At 41.6% G+C, this 21,915-nt stretch overlaps 1 protein-coding gene across 6 annotated transcripts in view; it reads right to left on the reverse strand.

The window, feature by feature from the left end:
* Positions 1 to 765: 765 nt before the first annotated feature.
* The window catches only part of SENP7 (SUMO specific peptidase 7), a 54,584-nt gene continuing 33,434 nt past the window's right edge, over positions 766 to 21,915 (reverse strand). For 4 of the 6 annotated variants that reach the window (XM_074898372.1, XM_074898383.1, XM_074898352.1 and 1 more), the window contains 10 exons: positions 21,634 to 21,767; positions 20,343 to 20,459; positions 18,734 to 18,853; positions 16,435 to 16,527; positions 15,395 to 15,606; positions 14,924 to 14,979; positions 14,548 to 14,585; positions 14,261 to 14,329; positions 11,786 to 11,936; positions 766 to 3,026 (listed from right to left, as the gene is read on the reverse strand). In XM_074898372.1, coding sequence (XP_074754473.1) covers positions 2,889 to 3,026; positions 11,786 to 11,936; positions 14,261 to 14,329; positions 14,548 to 14,585; positions 14,924 to 14,979; positions 15,395 to 15,606; positions 16,435 to 16,527; positions 18,734 to 18,853; positions 20,343 to 20,459; positions 21,634 to 21,767 — 1,128 coding nt within the window. In that variant the 3' untranslated portion in view covers positions 766 to 2,888. The remainder of the gene's footprint in view (positions 3,027 to 11,785; positions 11,937 to 14,260; positions 14,330 to 14,547; positions 14,586 to 14,923; positions 14,980 to 15,394; positions 15,607 to 16,434; positions 16,528 to 18,733; positions 18,854 to 20,342; positions 20,460 to 21,633; positions 21,768 to 21,915) is intronic. The other 2 variants (XR_012633087.1, XM_074898362.1) reach the window with 2 other exon arrangements.

Consider the following 21,915-nt stretch of genomic DNA (forward strand, 5'->3'; position numbering starts at 1 on the left):
TACGTTACTTCTCTTCTACCATGCTTCCCAACAGTACCTGAAATGGATCTCCATGACTCAGATTTCATTATGGAAGCCAGTTTCTGGTCCCACACAGTCAGAATGTAGCAGTTTCTTTTAAAGAAAGGGATAGCTACATTTAACAATTTTAGTACAACTCATTGTCTTGAAACCAAAATTACACAGTGTAGGGTAAAGAGCCTCACAAAGATTGGTTTGCTTTGAAGTATCACATCACTCCACCATTTCAACTAAACAGGGATTAATACAGGAAATGGAGATGCAGGAGACGTGCAAAAAGGTCCCTGAGTCAGTCTGGTGCCTTATAGATGTTAAAAATTATCTTGGGGTAGTTCTAGCAACTAAAAAGGAAACATGAAGGTACCTGGTGCATCACTTTTTCCACAGACACTTCCTAGCATTCACCACATATCTGCTAAATGCAAATGGATGGAATGGCATGGGTTGTGGCTAGTGGTCCAAGGCATTTCCCAGACTAATTAAGACTGTTAGCCTAACTACAGAAAATAATAACTGTAAGGCTCTTGAATCAAAAAGCAGCCTTTCTTGCCACAAGAATCTGTGAATTAACTGCATGCAGAGTTTACAAGGAATGGAGAACAAATAATCAGTTTGATACAAATTTGGGTTAAGAGACATATACTGTGTATATACCTTAAAAGCAGTAAGGTGACCTATCTCACATTTAGCTCACTGGTTACTTGTGGCTACTTCTGGGAAAAGAATGGTAACAATCACATTCAGTAACTTCTGGAGATAATTTTAATATCAAATGTATTGGCATTCTCATAACACATGTCTAACAATTCTGCAAAGGCAATCTTTTAACGTTATAAAACCTTTTAGAAAAGTTTATACATAACTTTTGCTTTTAAATATCTATAAACCAATCTAAAAAATAAAAGAACAAATTATGATAAAAACTAACTTTACCATAAGAAAAAAACCAAGCTATTTTTCATAAGGGAACAGTGAAAATATTCATCTGTTAAAAAGGTAGAGAAAGGGCATATATTTCCACATTTTATCTTTTATCTGTCTTACAATAAATACAGAGATTATCCCTGTAAGTAATGCTGATGATGTGATTTAGGTGAAGAAAGCCACAGAATCTCTGAGATGAGGAGGACAGATGGTGAGGGGGTAATGACAAACTACAGAATTAAAGTAGCAACAAAAGAGAAAAAAAACACAGTAACTGTACTAGGCTGCTCACAGCTACACAGAAGGCAACTGTGCTCAGCGAATTATTTTGTTTTAAAACTGCCTCCCTTCTCCAGAAAGAATGCTTTCTGGTTTGAGAAACAATGGTGTTTTGTTTTTTTTTTTATGACTGTACAGAACCTGAAGTAATAACTGGACTTCCCAAATGCTAGGTTTCAGAGTTGTCCTGAGGGAAGGGGCCCTGAGAATTCTACAATGACATAAAAATGTTTGCACCTTTTGGATGCCCTAAGTTTTTATTTAAACTCTCTAGCCTACTTTCAGCTTTAAAGGCTCTGCTTTTGTAGATATATTTATGACACAGGTGGCTTTGGTGGTTATCTGACACACGGTCCCTTCTGAAGGGTAGGATGACACTTGTTTACTTACAGTGGGGACCAGGAGAAAGCATCCTCTTAAAACAGTCACCTTCTATTGTGCAGTAACTACAGAAAAAAAGTGTGCACATGTCAAAATGTTATTAAAGTTTTATGTGATCACTGAGGAAAAACTACATAAATACATACTAAGACAATAGACTTGTGCTTGTTTATCAAATCAAGTCTTGAGTTTATACACTCAAATTCAGGCTTCTTTACTCAATTCTCCTAAGCAAAGTATAATTCCTGTTTGTCTTATATGGAAATTACATATCTTACATATCTTAAACACATATTATATATAAGATAATGACCTTTTTGAATTAAAATGGCCTTATTTTTCAGTAAAACACCCCAAACTTTTGAGGTTGTTGAGCCACAACCTGCTTGCCTTTCTAATGCAAGTGATACCGTAAGATTCAGAGGAGTAACTCCCCAAAATAAGGCAAATAAGATTGAAAATCTACTGTCTACATGTATTGTACTGGCACGTACTTTGACAGCAAGAGTTCTTCTAAAATCTGGTAAGATAAAAAAATCATAGAAAATACTCTTAAAATATCCACTCTTGACTTTAAAGGATTTCAACGGTCACTCTCAAGCAACTGTCTTCCACTCATGGAAAGAAATTTTTATGATGAAAATGCTAGGGAGGGGAAAAAAATTAAAGAAAACAAAACTCAGTAGCCTCAAAATTTGTCAGAATTTTCTGACACATGCAGACTACTTCTGTATATAATCAGAAACAAAACAAAAAATACATCTCTAAAGAGAGTCAATATTAGATCCTTAAATTAAAACAATACATAGTATTCATTCTACCTGTATGAGCTGCAAAATCAAGAGACACAGTATAGGGTCAAAATCCTGTTTCAGGCATGACTCCTACATGATCATCTGTGTTTATGTAGAATTGTAAAGAACAGGCTCCAAAAGATGAAAATATTTTTATATCGTTGTGGCACATACCTGTATGCAGCTTTCATATTCCAAGTAGCAATCTATATGTATTAACTTTAACTTACATATTTACACTTCATCTACAACCTTCTTCTCTCCTCACCACAACTCCATTCTATGACTACACAACTCAAATGAAAACAAAAAATTATTTGAATAAATACAAACTGAACAAACAAAATACTTCTTGTGGGTTTTTTGTTGGTTGGTTTTTGGTGTTTTATTTTCTTCCTCGCAAGGCAGAAAGAGCCCAAATGCTGCTAGGCAGAGTTCCAGTTACTTCATACAGCAGTGTTCTTTGCCAGGTCTTGTTTATTGTATCTATTAGGTGCTGCTGCCACTATGCTGTTGAAAGTGCAGTTGCAAGATCAAGTCTCGAATTTCTTCTCTTTTGGTTCTGATCACCTGACGGGGGAACCAATTCTCCAGATGCAGTGGCTGTTCAAAGTTAACTATGGGATTCTGGTAATAGAAAAAAGAACATTGACAACATGAATTTCCTAAAGTAACTTTCAAAAAGAATTTCAAACCCTTGCATTACTGTTGAGATCGAGGAGGCACAAACAAATTTCCGTGAGACAGTGACAGGCTTCAAAGTCAAATTCCAGTTCTGCCATGGTCAACATGTATATACATACCCACAAGCTACTCAGGGTAAACACCAAACAGGTTATCATCAGTTCTCTTAAAGACACATCAGTATAAACACATATTCAAGGCAGATTCCATGTGTTCTGATACAATTAGGTATACTCTTGATATCTAACAAGGGACAGATGTACTTTGGTCACAAAACACACACGTAGTCACACTACAGGGAAGGATCAAGCATATAGCAGTTAAGCATGCTGAGGTTTTGTTGCTTCGGGCATGTGTGTTTATGTCACGAGTTGGTCAGCCTGATAGAAGACAACAAAAAAGCAAGAACACTGCTAGTAGTTTCAGCAGAACATGAGAAGGGGAGAATTCAGAACAAAAGAAGACAGCAAATTGAAATGGCTGAGAGATACCAGCAGCTTTGGCAGTGAGACCACAAATCCACATCTGATTTGCCAAAGCCAATTTTTTTCCCCTTTCCCTCTTCATTCTTTTGCCATGGATATATTTCACCTTCTCTTTCCTTTGAATAAAGCAGTATATAATAAATTGAAAAAGCAAAGTGAAAAACACATCATGACTTGTGGTCTGTGAGCCCTAGTATGTTCAGGACAAATTACAACCACCATGTGCTGGCCTTGCTTCTGCAAGCAGAACGTGACCCCAGTGTTAAGAGAATGGGCGGTTCAACAACATTAGTGAAGAATTTCATTTTCCACCTACACAAGAGCGCAACCTGTCTACCACAGAATCACAGAATGTTTGAGGGCTGAAGGAACTTCAGAGGTCATCTGGTCCAACCCCCTGCTCAAGCAGGGCCACCTAGAGCCAGCTGCCAGGACCATGTCCCGACAGCTTTTGAACGCCTCCAAGGAGGGACACACAACAACCTCTCTGGCCAAACTGTCAAACTGTACTAGCACTTGGTTACCCTCACAGTAAAAAAAAAACCAAACAAAAGAAGGCATTTCCTTATGTTCAGAGGGAACCTCCTGTGTTTTGGTTTGCACCGACTGCCTCTTGTTCTGTCACTGGACACCACTGAAAAGAGAGGGCTCTGTCCATTTTGCACCCTCCCTTCAGGTATTTGTACACATTGATAGGATCCCCACTGAGTGAAGCTTCCCTCAGTCTGAGCTCTCAATCTTTCCTCACAGGAGAGATGCTCCAGTACTTTAATCATCCTTGTGACACTGCTGGATTTGCTCCAACAGCGCCAACTCTCTTTTGTACTGAGACCAGAACTGGACACAGCACTGAGGAAAGGGAATGGCTCACCTCCCTCGAACTGCTGGCAACATTCCTCCCAACACAGACCAGCATACCATTAACCTTCTTTGCCGCAAGGACACATTGCTGGCACTTGTTCAACTTGGTGTCTACCAGGACCCTTAGGCACTCTTCAGCAAAGCTTCTTTCCAGCTGGGTGACACCCAGCTCAGTGCCTGAGGCTGTTACTCCCTGGGCACAGGACTCTAAACTTCTTGTTGTTTAAGTTCAGGAGAGTCCTGTCACAGCCTGTTCTCCAGTATCTTGAGGTCCCTCTGGATGGCAGCATGACCCTCTGGTGTATCAGCCACTCCTCCCATATTTGTGCCATCTGTGAACTTGCTGGGGATGCACTTTGCCACAACACTGAGATCATTAATGAAGATGTTAAACAGGACTGGAGCCAGTACTGAATCCTAGGGTATGCTGCTAGTTACTGGCTGCCAACTAGATTACCAGCCTCTGATCCCCCCCTCAGGACCCATCCAGTCAGCCAGTTTCAATCCAACTCACTGTCTCCTCATCCAGCCTATATTCCACCAGCTTCTCCATAAGGATCTTAGGGGAGAGAGTGTCAAAGGTGTTGTTGAAAACCAGGTAGACAATATCCACTGCTGTCCCCTCATCTACCAAGCCAGTCATTTCATCATAGAAGGTTATCAGGTTGGTCAAGCATGACTCCCTCCTGCCTTTGTGAATTCATGCTGACTACTCTCAATCCCCTTCCTGTCCTTCACATGTCTGGGAACGGTTTCCAGGATTAGTTGCTCCATCATTTTCCCAGGGATCAAGTTGAGGCTGAGCAGCTTGTCACTCCCCAGGTCCTCCTTCCTGCCTTTTCTGAATCACAGAATCACGGAATCACAGAATCATCTAGGTGGGAAAGGACCCTGAAGATCATCCAGTCCAACCATTCACCTAACACTGACAGTTCCCAACTACACCATATACCTCAGCGCTATGTTGACCCTACTCTTGGAACCCCTTCAGGGATGGAGACTCCACCACCTTCCTGGGCAGCCAATTCCAATGTCCAAAAACCCCTTCTGGAAAGAAATGCTTCCTAAGAGCCAGTCTGACCCTGCCCTAGTGCAGTTTGAGGCCATTCCCTCTTGTCCTGGCTTATTACTTGGTTAAACAGACTCATCCCAGCTCTCTGCACCCTCCTTTCAGGTCGCTGTAGAGGGCGATGAGGTCTCCCCTCAGCCTCCTCTTCTCCAGACTAAACACCCCCAGTTCCCTCAGCCGCTCCCCATACGACCTGTGCTCCAGACCCTGCACCAGCTCCGTTGCCCTTCTCTGGACACGCTCGAGTCATTCAATGTCCTTTTTGTAGTGAGGGGCCCAAAACTGAACACAGTCATCGAGGGGCGGCCTCACCAGTGCTGAGTGCAGGGGTCAGATCCCTTCCCTGTCCCTGCTGGCCACGCTATTGCTGACACAGGCCAGGATGCCATTGGCCTTCTTGGCCACCTGGGCACACTGCTGGCTCCTGTTCAGCCGGCTGTCAATCAACACCCCCAGGTCCCTCTCTGACTGGCAGCTCTCCAGCCACTCCTCCCCAAGCCTGGAGCGCTGCTGGGGGTTGTTGTGGCCCAAGGGCAGCCCCCGGCATTTGCCCTTAGTGAAACTCCTCCAGCTGGCCTCAGCCCATGGCTCCAGCCTGTCCAGGTCTCTCTGCAGAGCCTCCCTACCCTCGAGCAGATCAACACTCCCGCCCAACTGGGTGTCATCTGCAAACTGACTGAGGGTGCACTCGATCCCCTCGTCTAGATCACCAATAGAGATGTTAAACAGGAGTGGCCCCAACACCGAGCCCTGGGGGACACCACTCGTGACCGGCCGCCAATCGGATTGAACTCTTCCCCACAACTCTTTGGGCCCGGCCATCCAGACAGTTTTTTACTCAGCAAAGCGTGTGCCCATCCAAACCTCGAGCAGTCAGTTTTGCCAGGAGAATGCTGTGGGAAACAGTGTCAAAGGCCTTGCTAAAGTCAAGGTAAACAACATCCACAGCTTTTCCCTCATCCAATAAGCAGGTCGCTCTGTCATAGAAGGAGATCAGGTTCATCAAGCAGATCCTGCCTTTCATAAACCCATGCTGACTGGGCCTGATCCCCGGGTTGTCCAACACTTGTTGTATGATGGTGCTCAGGATGAGCTGCTCCATCAGCTTCCTGAGCACCAAAGTCAAGCTGACAGGCCTGTAATTTCCCAGATCATCCTTTCTGACCCTTCTTACAGATGGGCGTCACATTGGCCCATTTCCACTCTGTCGGGACCTCCCCGGTCAGCCAGGACTGCTGGTAAATGATGGAAAGCGGCTTGGCGAGCACCCCAGCCAGTTCCTTCAGCACCCTCGGGTGTATCCCATCCGGTCCCACAGACTTGTGTGTGTCCGTGTGATGCAGCAGGTCACTGACTGTCTCCTGGGTTGCAGGGGGGTCGTTCTCCCAGTCTCTGTCTTCTGGCTGAGGAGGCTGGATTCCCTCAAAACAACTGGTCTTGCTATTAAAGACTCGGGCAAAGAAGGCATTAAGCACCTCAGCCTTCTCCTCATCTCTTGTTACCACGTTTCCTCTTGCATTTAGCAGGGGATGGAGACTCTCCCTGGTCTTTCTTTTGCTGCTCACATACTTATAGAAACATTCCTTGTTGTCCTTGATTACTGAGGCCAGATTAATTTCCAGCTGGGCTTTAGCCCTCCTGATTTCCACCCTGCATAGCCTCACAGCCTCTCTGTAATCACTGTGTGTGGCTAGCCCCTTCTTCCAAAGGCTGTAAACTCTCCTTTTCTCCCTGAGTTGCAGCCAAAGCTCCCTGTTCAGCCAGGGTGCTCTTCTCTGGCGCCGGCTTCTCTTACAGCACCTGGGGACAGCCTGCTCCTGAGCCATTAACACTTCCTTCTTAAAGAGCGCCCAGCCTTCCTGGGCCCCTATATCCTTCACGACCGTCTCCCAGGGGATCCTGTCAAGCAGGTGCCCAAACAAGACAAAGTCAGCCCTTTGGAAGTCCAGGATGTCAGTTCTGCTTCCCCCTCTCCTGGCCTCTCTAAGAATAGAGAACTATTATTTCATGATCCCTGTGCCCTAGTCGGCCTCCAGCTGCCACATCATCCACCAGCCCTTCTCTGTTCACAAAGAGGAGGTCCAGCAGGGCACCTTCTCTGGTCGGTTCTCTCACCGGCTGCATCAGAAAGTTATCTCCCACATATTCCAGGAATCTCCGGGACTGGTCCTGCTCTGCTGTGTTGTATTTCCAGCAGATGTCTGGGAAGTTAAAGTCACCCACAAGAACAAGGGCAAGTGATCGTGAGATTTCACCCAAATGCCTATAAAATATCTCATCCACCTCTCTGTCCTGGGTGGGTGGCCTATAGTAGACTCCTACCTCAACATCTGCCCTGTTGGCCTTCGCCCTGATTCTAACTCCACCCTGTCTTCACTACACTTGTACTCAAAGCAATCATAACAGTCCCTGACATACAGCACTACCCCACCGCCTCTCCTGCCTTGTCTGTCCCTCCTCAAGACCTTGTAGCCATCAACTGGCACACTCCAGCCATGGCAGACATCCCACCAAGTTTCTGTAATAGCCACAACATCATAATTTTCCTGTTTCATCATGGCTTCAAGCTCCTCCATGTTTGTTACCCATTTATACCAAATACCGTTCATTGGTATACATGCCCTTCAGATGGGCCGATGTTTTGCCCCCTCCCCCCTTCAAATCTAGTTTAAAGCTCTGTCCTGCCCCAAGACCCTCTTCCCCCTCTAGGACAGGTGCATCCCATCTAATGCCAAAAGGTCTGGTGCCCTGTATACCAACCCATGATTGAAAAATATGAATACCTGATGGTAACACCAGCCCTGGAGCCACAAATTCATCTGTTGAATTCCCCTGTAATCTTCTTCATCCATCCCCACAACTGAAGGGATGGAGGAGAACACTATTTATGCCCCCGACCCCTTAAGCAATTTCCCCAAGGACCTGAAATCTCTCTTCATTGCTTTAGGCCTTCTCCTGGTGCTGTCGTCACTACCTACCTGAAAAAACAGAAGAGGGTAGTAGTCTTGGGGTCTCACTAGAGCGGGGAGTTTTGCTGTGAGGTCCTTGACCCAGACGCCAGGGAGGCAGCAGACTTCCCTATGAAGCGGGTCTGGTCTGCATATGGGGCCTTCGACACCCCTCAGAATGGAGTCACCCACTACAATGAGTCTTCTGGGGCTCTTTTCAGAGCTGGTTTTACTTCCTGGTCTAGAATGACCTGGTCTTGGTGGACCTTGGTCTTCCTTGTTCTTCTCATTTTCTTCCTCCTTCTCTTCTTCATTCAGAAGTTCCAGGGCCCTGAATCTATTGTGAAGGGGCACCATGGAGTGTGAGGGAGGTCAGGAGAGAATTTTCCTGCCTCCCTGTGTAGGGACCTGTTTTCAGCCTCCCTTGTCTCTTAGGGCCCTGCCTTCTGCCTGGTAGCAAGAGGATGAGGCTCCAAATGTGGCAGGTAATCCCTCCATTTGCTCCTCTTACTTTAGGGGTGCTAACGGTGTTACTCTACCCATCAATTTCCCTTTCACACTCCCTAATTCTCTTAATCTCTAGACCTCTTCTCTGAGTTCCGCCACCAGGCTGAGCAGGTCACCCAGCTGATGGCAGCACACCTAGGTGCTGTCCCTGCTGCCCTCCGACAGGACTGACAGGCCCAGGCACTCCCTGCAGCCCGGGACCTGCACCCCTGCATGTCTGTGTGGCAGCTCCCTCTGGGTCGCCACGTTCTTTCTGGCGGTGGTTTTGATGCAAGTAGAGACCGTGGTTTGGTCTACTCATGGAGGATGGTAAATTGGGCCTAGCTCGGATAAGTTCTAGACCCCGGAGAGTGACTGTCCCCTGCCTGCTCACCCTGCCTGCAAGAACTGTCGTGCCTCTCTCTTCTGCCGCTCCAGGCCCTGTTTGCCTGCCCTGGTCGCTGCGCTCCTGGGGGCTGCTCTTATCCGTGAGGGCCATGGGGTGCCGTCACTCCTGTCTCCGCCCACTCTGAGTCCCCGCTGCCCTCAGCAGCAGCAGCTCAGCCTTCCCGCTCAGGGGGGGTGACTTGAGGCTGTCCCTCTTCCCTGGGCTTCTGCCTTTGAGTCTTGCGGTTTTGCCACGTTTTTTGATGCTTTCAGGAGGGTTCCCCACTGCTGTCCTCCCTCGGAGCCCTCTCCTCAGCAACTGAAGATAGACATGAGACTTGCTTTCCTCCAGTCCTCTCCCAATTGCCATGACCACTCAAAGATTATCAAGAGCGGTCTCACAACGATATCTGCCAGCTCCCTCAGCACTCATGGGAGCATCTCACTAAGGCCCACAGATTTATGAATGTGCAGTTTAAGTATTCTGTAGCCTGATCCTCTTCCAGCAGCAGTATGTCCTCCTTGCTTTTCCTTTTCCCTCTTTCTTCCTTTTCTCCTGTCTCTGGGGCCCAGGACTCTTGAAAGCCAATCTTGCGGGTAAAGATTGAGATGAAGAAGGCATTCAGAAGTTCAGACTTTTTCATGCCTCTGTCATCAGGGCCCCAGGGCATTCAGCAATCAGTCCACATCTTCCCTAGTCTTCATTTTGCTGCTTATGAAATTCCAGAAGCCCTCCTTGTTGCCTTTGACATCCCTCACCAGATTAAACTCCAGTTAGGTTTGGCCTTCCGAATGATGTTTCTGTATGCTTGGACAGTGTCTCTATATTCCTCTCAGGTTACTTGTCCCTGCTTCTGTCTTCTGTATACTTCCTTTTCATGTCTGAGTTTTGCCAGGAGCTGCTCCTCTATCCATACAGGCCTCCTGGCATCTTTGCCTTACTTCCTGCTTGCTTGGATGAACTGTTCTTTAGCTTGTAGGTGGTGTTCCTTGAATATCAATCAGGCTTCTTGCACCTCTCTTTCCTCCAGGGCCTTATCCCATGGAACTCTTCCAAGATCCCTGAAGAGGCCAAAATCCAGGCTTGTGATCTTGCTTTTTGCCCTGCTCCTCCCTTTCATGATCCTGAACTCTGCAATCTTAGGGTCACTGCAGCCAAGGCTGCCTTTGACCTTTACACCCCCAATCAAACCTTCCTTGCTTGTGAGTATGCAGTCCAGCAGAACACCTTTCCTCACTGGCTCCTCCATCACTTGGGTCAGTAAGCTGTCATTTATGCTCTCCAGGAATGTCCTGATTGCTTACCTTCTGTGTTGTCCCTCCAGCAAATGTCAGGGTGGTGACAGTCCCCCACAGGGATCAGGGTCTGTGAACATGAGGCTGCTCGTCTGTAGAAGGCCTCTTGTTCTTCTTGATCAGATGGCCAACAGCAGATGCTCACTACTATGTCACTCGTATTAGTCTGCTCTTTAACCACTGCCCATACACTCTCAGTTGGCTGCTCATCCAGCCCTAGGCAGAGCTCCATGCATTCCAGCTGGTCTCTCACACCAAGGGCAACTCTACCTTGTCGTCTCCCCAGCCTGTCCTTCCTAAAGAGCTTCTTTGCATCCATCACAGCACTCTGGTCATGCAAGCTATCCCACCACGTTCCTGGGATCTCAACAAGACCGTAGCCCTGTAACTGCATGTAGATCTCTAATTATTCACATTTATTCCTCACACTGTGTGCATTAGTGTACCCTTTAGAATGGCAATCTGTTCTACAACAGAAGAAAAATCTGTCCACTGCCTAAGGCCCCAACACTTTCCATGCACAGGACTCTCAGACAGAACATGGACAGCACGTATAAGGATCAAACAAGCAGAGACATTCAAAGGACGGAGCAATAGGCCAGTGCACTGATCAGGAGTAGGAAGAGTTGGGACACCCTAAAAGACAGTGCCTGAAGCCCAGCATTTGCAAGTGTTTAAACATATACACTGAACAGGAAAGAGAGGCTCCCCTAGCTCTGGGCATTTCCTTTCAAGGATTTCCCCTCCCTCTCTCTGCAGAAGCTGCTGCCTGCAGAGCCTCTGAAAGACCAATGCACAGGCTGACCAAAGTTTAGAGGCTACAAGAAGAGATGTGCAGAAAAGATGCCTCTGTAACAATCTGTAGACAGAAATGTGTAACTAGATACATCTGATTAGTCAGAAATACTGAATGTGTCAATATAAAAGCAACATTAAACTACAAGGTCAGAAATGTCTGTGAACAAACATAGACGAGAGACTGTCTGTGCTCCAGATACAAAGACCCCTGCCACTACTTGAAGAATGGGTTTTATCTCCTCTTCTTCAAACGGCTTTGACACTTTTGAGGCTGAATATCACAGGCTTTCATGTCTGGCTATTTCCCTCAGAAAAAGTTTTTTGGGGTTTAAGGTGATTTGGGGGAAAGGGGAAGGTAGTTCCCATTTGTACCTGGAAGAAGCTTTCCACATATTGCAGCAAATAGACCCCACAATCACTGCTGTTATCTTGTTTAGGCACTCTGGGACACAGGTCAATCATTGTTGATTTATTGAATTCTCGATGTGTTTTTCGTTTAGCTTCCCATTCCACTTCAAGGTACCTACAGAAGAAAGCAAACAGATTAGATACTTGAGAAATAACTCCCAAGCTTAGTGCATTTTGGGATACTACTAAATATTGTTCTGGAGCTGGCCAAAAAGCTAAAATAGCTTTAACGATTTTCTTTCACATGATCTGTTAAACAACACAATTTCCACTGCCCAATATTCTATCATGCTCAGAGGCATCTCTACCACATAATATGCAATATACAAAGCAGAAAGATGCATGATTTTATTTTATAAGTTATTTGTGCTGAGTTTCTTCAAGCTATTAGGATACCAGGACATTTTCAAACCTTAACTAAAGGAAGCACTCAAGTAATCTTTCCTGGCTATCACACAGATTTTTTTCCTGCCCTTATCCTAAGAGGCCAGCAGTGGTTTTTTTAACCTAATACTTAGAATTCACCTTACAAACAACTTCAGTTACAACTCCACCAATATAACCCTTGCAACCTACTAGTGTAGAAGTATATAAAGACTTATTAAAAACCTTAAGGGATCACTTCTTTAACGGTTATGACTTACTTGTTATCAGGCTTTTCTATTGTTCTTGTGCTTCAGTAGCTACTCACTGACCCCACATTCTGGGCTGGCCACTGATTTTGAAGATGGGATTGAAAGTATAAGGGTCTGACTTCCAAAGGCAACAGTTACCTATACTTTTCTGCTGACTTTAGTCAGAGTTGCAAAGGCTCAGAGCTTATGAAAATCAAACACAGGGTCTGACAATGTATATAATTTTTATTCCCTGAAGTCACACCTTGTGTTTGATTTCTAAAAGCCCCAAGTCCTTGCAATTCTGAGAATAAAAATAAATATAAAACACGCAAAACAGCTTTTGAGAAAAACAGCAGCTGTGAAAAGAAGGCAAACATGAAGCAATTCAAAGATGAAGACGGTTCAATATGGCACCTTCCCTGAAAACTGCAAGAACCTTTATAATTCATTTGTTCAAGCCTGACCACTGCCCAAAACACAACAAAAATGAACCCAAGGAAAGAAGAGGTCATGGAACCCCTGCATCAGTCTCCTTAAACTTCTGCTTTCAGGGTGTAACTGCAAATTGAAGGAATAAGAGGTGGGCTACCCAAATTTCCCTGATCTCTCAAGTCCACAGATCACCTCTTCCTTTTCTGACTTTCATGACATCTCTCTGAACTCTAAGAAACTAGCCTCTCTGGAATTTCAATCCCCAGAGTAGCTCAAAGCATAGAGCACTAAGTTAATACATCCTACAGAGATTTAAAAAATAAATAAAAATTGATTTTTCATTCTTCCTCCCAAGACACACATGGTAAGGAGGCCTTTCTACCTAGGGAAGAGATAGTTTCACAAAAGTTTCTGATTCTCATCTAACCCTCACACAGTATTTTGAAGAATTTACTTTTACAAGAAGAAGGTACTATTTGGTTTACAGATTTCTGTTCTTTTCAGTGAAGTACAAGGTATATAAAGACTTGTTAAAAACCTTAAGGGATCACTTATTTATTGATTATGACTTATTTGTTATCAGGTTTTTCCATTGTTCTTGTGCTTCAGTAGCAACTCGCTGAACTGGCCACTGATTTTGAAGATAGGATTGAAAGCATAAAGGTCTGATTTTTACAACAGAGAAGAATACAACAGAGATCAAAAAGAACAAATCTGTTTAGCTTCAAATATTTAATATTAGCAATAAAAAGCTGGTGATAGATGTTAAAGTCATTAGGAATGTGTAAAAACAGTGACAGTTTGAAGATGGTCTTCTAACACTTACATACTTACCACACAAAAGACTGAATATATTTTTACTCTAACTTTTCAAAACAAATAATACCATTCTGATATAACTATACTGACACATCAAGCTTTTAGACAGTTTCAGTCTAGTTTCTACTTTTTTGCATATAGATAAGAGGGGATTTAACACTGTAATTCTGTAAGAGCCATCAAAAAAAAATTAAGATCAGCCCTTTTGAAAATTAAGCATTTAAATTTCAAGGTAGTAATTTTAAAGAATTTGGCTTTGTACCCTTAAAAACACCCTCCATTACTGAATTGGAGAGGATAAAAAAAAACCCAAAGTGTTCTCTAATTAACTTTCTTCCAGTTTCAAAAAAGACCATCCACTTTACAATTTATGCAATATATGTGGGCTGCAGAACAAAGACAGGCTTTTCACACAAGCCTCTGTATTGCTATTGCAATTTTCTTCATTGTGACTCTTTATGGATTTTCCTTTAGTATTAGAAACATACACCTTTATACAGAAAAGTATTTTGAGCACAGAAATATGATCAGCAGAATCTCTTGCTAATAAACAGAAGCTATAGTTACTTACTCTCTCAAAACCTGAACTGTTTTCTGCACAGAACCAGCTTTCAAAGAATCTAAGATGAGTATACAAGGCCTGTACACAACAAAAACAAACAAGTCATTGTAGTCTTTCATTACCAACACTATTGAAGCTAATTTCTGTTTGAATACAGCTTAACAAGAGCATCAATATCTAAACAAACATGGAAAAAATGACTAAGTCCCTACAGCTGTGGCTTTATAACAAATAACTGAATTACTGCAGAATTTCTTAATATAATTTAATGATAAAGTATGAAAACAGAAACATACCTTTTACAAATCTGCCTTTTGGAATTACTTAGGGAGATCTGGGAGAAGAGAAAATAAAAATAACCTTAAAAAAACCCTAAAACAATTATGAACTCAAATTTCTTCATAGATTTAAAGGTAAAGCCAGAGAGGCTCCCATTTCAGAAAGGGAGAAACTGACAAATAATTTTTAAAAACATGTGAAAGCACAGCATAGGCAACATAGGTTGGCAAAGGAAGACTTTAGGCTAATTTAAAGTGCCTTGCACATGCTGCAGGCTACACAAACATCAACAGCTGCTGCAATAAAGATGATGCAAAATCACTTGGTCAAGTCTCAGAGACTTCAGAAACAGAGTAATACATGTTTCCTTTGTCAGTACAAACAGGCACTTACTTTAGAAAGACATGAATCCAGGACTGAAGCAGAAGCAGCAATTTCATTGCCACCTACTACAAAAGAACAAATTAACAAGTCTTAAGAAATTATTTCCGAACTGAAATATTTTCATTTTCAAATTGATCATTATTAGTATATGATACTGAAGTATAAACTAATTTTGCTTCCCTTCTGAGTGTTCAAATAGCAGAATTACCGAGGACCTTCAATCCTGATAAAATTATTACTGAAATCCAAGAACTTTCCACTCATGATGGGATTTGAGCCACTGATTTTACATGTCCCTTCCAGTATTTTCCAGAGTTGCAGACAAGAATGCAGTGCAGTCCTTGCCATGCATGGTAATATAAAAACATATTACATCAATCTTGATGTGAAAGGTACTTTTTAAAGACATCATACCCCTCCAAGAATTATGACACTCTTAAAACTGTATGGCATTCCATAATTTTCTTCTAGATTACCTACCTTTTGAGAATAAACTTCTGGTAGCATCCATTTCTTCTTCATCCTTGCAGTTGCCAGGAAAGGCCAACACTGAACCAGGTCTAGTGTTCTCACTCTCTGACCGACATGGAGACTGTTGAGGCTGGTGATATTCTGAATTCTGATGGGGACAGTCCTCATACATAGCTTCTTCTAACCAAGGAAAACAGACAACTGCAATGTACCAATGAGACCTGCCCAGCAGTGGGAAAAGGAGGGGGGGGAAACGTTAAAACTACATTACATTTGTTTCTGAAAAGGATATGAAAAGTTTTTATAACATCAAATGCTCACAGACAACTGTTCTGTGGCACATAACCACCATTCCCATGTTTCTTCATGGCATCTCATACTAATCCTCTCATTCATTTTTCATTTTAAATTGTGGCATAACAGCAAAAGTATCAATTTAAAAAAAAAAAAACAAAAAACAACAAACCCACCACAGCAATATATCAGTGTCTCAGCATCTATACCACACTAAAAAACCAAAAAAAACCCAAAAAAACAAAACTGGGATGATGATCCCAGATTTAATTATAGCTAAAGGTACGGCATGCCTCTAGCCTCATCTCTTTCTGCAGCTATTTTGCATATGTAACTCTCAATGACTATTCAGTTTTACTGGAGTTTCCATGTGCAGGTCAGTTATTCAATCAGCCCAAGGCACAGACCATGGAAGTGCTACACCTGATCCATTGATACTATCAGTTGCTGTGATTTCTTTATAGAAATATTACTTAAGTGCACTGAAGTCATCATAATGGCACACAAATTATTTTGAAAAATACATAAAAGCAATTTTCAGTAAAACAAAAGCCAAAGATGCAAAGTTTACTGAAGACAACTCAATCAAAAGTTTAACTTTTGAAGAGACTTCAAAATCACTCATTCCACACCTGTTACTTCCTCAAAATCTAATGTGTTCATTTCCAATAATTCAAGGTTACAGATATCACCACAACATTCAAATGTTCATATCTTTAAATATCAGAAAAGGTGTCTAAAACACATAGACTTACTCCTCATTCACAGGCACAAAGATATAATCTTTACTGAAGATGTTTATATGACGAGTCCATGTTCTTACTCTTTTGTGTCTTCTCTGTGCTGCTCTGCAGAAACCAAATGACAATTGTTGTTTGGATTTGTTCTTTTTAGTTAAAGCAAGGTGTGGGGATTAATACTCCTACATCTTTCCAGACCCTCAATGGCTTTTTTATTTACTCTTGAAATTTCCCCAACAGAGAAAAAAATAAATCAGCACACCATTATGCCCAAGTGACTAATGAACCATTTCTTAAACTCTTCTGGAAAAAAATCATCCACACATTTGAAATGATTTCCTGCAGTTTTTTATCCAGTAATTATTATTTACTATACTAAATGCAAAAATCTCATCTAAACACCAACCAATGTAAAAACAGATCTATAGCAATTTACAAACATCCATGAATTAAACTTCACAATACCACTTTTGAAGACCTGTCTGAACAACTTTATCTTTTGAAGGAAAAAGCTAAATGACTTGCACAGGGTCATGCAACACACCTGTAGCAAAGTCAGAACTAAGACAGATTTCCTCCAGTCCTGAGCTTTAAATGCTGGAGCAAATTTCCAGTCCTACAGTCAAAGCATGAGGACAGAATACTACAAGAAAAATTTAAGAAATCTAAATTTAGATTTTCAACTTTCTTAGTTTGCACAAGTTGAAACAGAAACCAATGGTTCACAGAACTTTGTTCCAATATGATCGGAAAGCAAAATTCACTACTCAGGAGAAATCCCTATTACCATTCTGATTCCGCCCTGATCTGTGACCAAGAAATGTAACATCAGTGTAGGAGGAACAGGCAAAAAGAAGCGAGGAATGGAAAAACAGGCTGCTGTGGGACTCTGCATGAACCAACATGAAGTGATGACTTGCTGCAAATTTCCTCTGCTACGTGACTCTAAAAGCACTGGGAACTTGGAAGGTGTGTTTGCAGCCTGGGAAAGCACCTATAGAAGGAGCTTTCCCAATCTACTGCCTAAGCAGTGAGAAGAAAGGGAAGCAAAGGGTCTTTAAGGTAAGTAGCTACATCAATTGAGATTAACTTCAGTTATAAGAGTACGGAGCCCAATTTTCCACTATCCATTTATCCAAAAGAAACCACAGAAACAAACAAATAAAACCCAAACCACCTGTAATCATCAGGTAAGTATCTGGGCCCAAACACAAAACTAGAATTTCCAAAGCTATCTCCTGATCCAGAGCAGCTACAGTCCTTGAAATGTGAGGAATTAAGAGTGCCATTCCAGTTCCTCAAGGAGGTTATGGACAGTCCAGTCTTGTAAAAGGAATCCGATCAAGACACAACAGCATTCTTAACATGGATAATGTTGCCTCCACCTCAGAACATTCAGGGTCAGAAGACAGTAAAATGATGGAAAACATTCTCTCAAGCACAGATCCCTGAATTTTTGAGACATCTTTGAGAATATTACAGAAGTTGATTTTTTTTCCCTTTAACATAGCTTTTACCCAGAAGTGACTGTAACACAAACAGGATGACACACTCTTTGTGCAGGTGGCCTTGTTTGCCAGTAGAATGAAAAACCTGGGGACTTCACAGATAACAGCAGAAAAATCACTTCAGAGAGAAACAGAAAAAAACTTTGATAAACTGAATGATGAAAACAGAACTAAAAGTTGCTGGTAGATCACCACTGTAAGTAAAATGGCAGGGCAAGATCCACTCTTTAACCTCAGTGTTGAGAAGAACAGAAAGTGTGCTAGGGATGGTCCTACCCTTTATACAGTCTTAGCCAGAAACACAAAGTGATACAGGGTTCCTGAGCTGTTAATGATACCTCTTTGTGAAACTCTCCAATTCCAGTGTGCTCATGTATGAATAAACAAACATGTAAACTTTGTAAAAAAAATTTCTTACTAAAAACATGGAAAATAATTTATTACCACTATGTAAAATATGTGGTAAATTGAAAAATATTTTTAGAATGCAATTTCTTAAAATTATGAACGCCTTGCAAAACCCTAAGTTTATAATAAAAAGTTCAAAGTACAGAAATAATTGTCTGAAGTAAAAATTCAGATAAAGTTGAACAAAGGTGATAACATTTTCATTCATATTCAGTATGAATCACATGTAGATTTTAATGAAAAAAAAGCAGTATCCTTAAATTGTTATTTACAACATTTAACCACTAATTCTGTAGAGAATACTGATTACTATTTTATGTGCTAATTAGGAGGTGATCTGCAGTACTTCCACGTGGCACCATTATTTCTGGTCATAATCACATCTAAAATGAACTTACGAAACTTTGAGATCCCCCTCAGAGTTTTTTTCTGTCCTGGTCAGGCACTTATAGAAGAAACTGCTAAAAATGTGTGTACGGTCAGCAAGATGTTTTGGCGCCTTCTCCAACAACAGGTATCTATCAAGGAAAAAATAAAGAAATTAAATTTCTTTCCTAGAAAAAAGTACAATTACTGATAAAAAAGGACAATTATTCTAATGACTTATCGTACTCAGGTTATGCTTACTATCAGTTGCCTTCGTAGCTGCTAATCATGCCAAACTTTTCTCTCTATTTTCAGTATGCACATGGGTGGACATCATCAGAGTATGTAACAGCCAAGCAACCACTAAGAAAGCAGTTATTTTTTTATCTCAGATTTGTGCTCCAGTATTAATGCTTCTGATTTTATTTTTAGAGTTAAATTCCTAGCCCTTTCAATTAAGACAGGCTTGGAAACCTAACCGAGTACAAACCTATGGAGTGTTATACTCCTGTGTATACAAAAAGCACAGAACAAATTTGTACTATAAATTGTCCACTTTACTTCTACAGGTTATGCATGTGAAAGTTAAGACAAATATTCTACAAGTGCTCATTCTGTATGATTTTACTGTTGATCATTTTACTATAAACATCAGATTGAGTGTTTATTTTTAATTCCTAGAAGGCCAAAGCTCTCATAATTGCTGGCATACTACACAAGGTGCCTCCAGCTTCAGCTGATGACTTGGCCAACACAAGACATACATGATGCAGCTTGCAACACAATGAAAACTGAGAATGTCAGAAGTCTAACAAACTAAAAAAGCAGAGGTGTTTCTGCGATGATTGCATTAAATTCCTTTATTCAAATCCTCCTTTTCTGGCAAGATGAAGCTACAGCTATTGAGAGGACCATGTGGCATGCTTTATATCTAGTTTAGAGCACAATACAAGGGGCTTTGCTGTAAAACTGCATCGAAACACTGTGGTACACAATTCCTTTCCCACTCTAGACAAGAAGTTTTAACTGGCTTCCTAGGAATTCTTGCAGACAACCTTCAAAAGAGCCAGAATTCTGCTTAGGTTTAAGTCAGCACAGGGAAAATAAACCTCATCTTTAGGGAATGAAGACCCACAATGCCAGTTCTGAAAAACTTGCTTTCACAAGCAACTTTAGCAGGGTGACATGAAGCAGGTAAGCCAAGCACAACTTCCTCAAGAAGTAATAGCTGTGTTCCTTTCTGCAGAAGCTGTGCATCAGAAGAATTCCTGAATTCACACAGAATAGCAGAGGATGCTCCACTTCATGCAAACTTAGTAAATAAATTACTAGTACAGACCCTCTACTTTGTTCAAATGCCTGCTTAAAACTGCCCAGCGCTGTTCTGTGAGGTTGCCAAGAGGCTTTTCTCCCACAGATATTCTGTTTGGATTATATCACAGCCCTTTAGAGGGACAAGAATGAAACTGAAGCAAATGAAACTGCTGAGAAAATACAAAAGCTTTAAAAAGAGTCCAATTTACAAATTCATCATACTGTTACTTCTGAAGTTGTTGTATTTAGTGACCAACATTTACAGTAACATTCAAGTCCAGATCAGGTCCCAGAAAGAAGGGTACAATTAAAGCTGCGATTACTTACTTAAGATAGAAATCAATGATGACATCATTGAGAAACTCTCCATATTCTAAGCACTCTAGGTCTTCTCTTGTGACTCCCAGTCCTCCTTTTGCGGGTGGGGGTGGATAAACAATTAAGCTGGAAAACACAAATCACAACAGTGACAAACTGTGTTTTACTTGACATTCTTCTTAGTATGGCTGTTCCACATGTAGAAGATTTTCTAGAAATCCTGTTAAAACTGGTAGTTCTCAAAACTGTTGACTAACTCAAAAGTTCTTTACCATTTCTTCCTCCAATAGGTAAGTGTTATGAAAGAAACATGCACCCCAATGCACACTGAAATTTTGAGAAAAACTTTTGAAAAGGAAATTATTTTTTACCTTCATCTTGGTTTTCTATTTTTGATAAAAGAATTTGACAAATGGCTATATAAAATGGGAAGAAACACTAGGGGACATATTCTCAAATGGTATGAATGAACAGTGATTTTCTATTCATTGAAACTCCAATAAGGACTTCCACATTTCCAAGCTGGAAACTGAGTTTACACACCATGCCGCATAGGTACTGTAAATGGTTTTGAACTGCCCAAGTTACCTCTAACACTAGTATTTAAGCAGCTCTAGATTAACAACCACATTACTTAACTGGAACCAACTGCTATACTGTCAATAAAAACAGTGATGGCAAAAGGCAAGAGTTCTTAAGAGCAATTTACTTTGCTAATGTTTGCTATATTAGAAGTATGAGGACTAACAGGCAAGTGCAAACAGAACTGAGACATCAGCACTCTCCTAGTATCACACTGCATTACATGTTTGCGTGTTCATATTTTCTAATGTCTTTTGTTAACCAAGCTCCTCTATTAACTAGTAAATTGTATGACAAACTAGAGTGTGACAGAACAGTGAAAGAAAACATTGCTTAGATTTTAAAAGAAAGGCTCAGTTCAAGTTAGCAATACTTCTGCTGTGATACAGACTTAGAGGGACACTCACAGAAGCCATGAGGTCCCTACCCTCCCATTCATGCATCCATGATATGAGCTTGTAGTCACAGCTCAAGTATTCTCTAACTTCTGTGAGATTTTTCTGTCATCCTGTAACACGTCCATTTTGTCTGTTAACTATTAAGATGGAAACAGGAATAACTACATTCATACTTGGTGATATTATTTTAGATTTCTAGAGCATCTTTCACACAACACTTCCAAATCAACTAGAGAACCGTAGTTAATCCACAGCTTTTATTCCAGCAATTTGTTTATTCAGTTCATTTTCATCTTCTTTCTTATATGAAATATACTTACTTCTTAACTGCTCCAATTTCTCTTACTTCTTTCCATTCTTCATTCAGTGCAGAGGACAGAGAGATAGAATAGAAACCACTACTCTGTTTATTTGCAAGGGCATAACTGGGCCTGGCCACTTTTGGTCTCGATTCCTATCAAAAAAAATCCAAACAATAATAATAGTAAAAAGCATTATATCACTTAATATGTAAAACAGAACACACAAACCCCAAGCCTGAGGCCCACAGGAGTATCCTGCATCACTGAAAAGGAATCTGGCTGTAGAGCATAAGTATAAAC

This window comes from Athene noctua, chromosome 1 (genome assembly GCF_965140245.1).
Source record: "Athene noctua chromosome 1, bAthNoc1.hap1.1, whole genome shotgun sequence".
NCBI classification, from domain to species: Eukaryota; Metazoa; Chordata; class Aves; order Strigiformes; family Strigidae; genus Athene; species Athene noctua.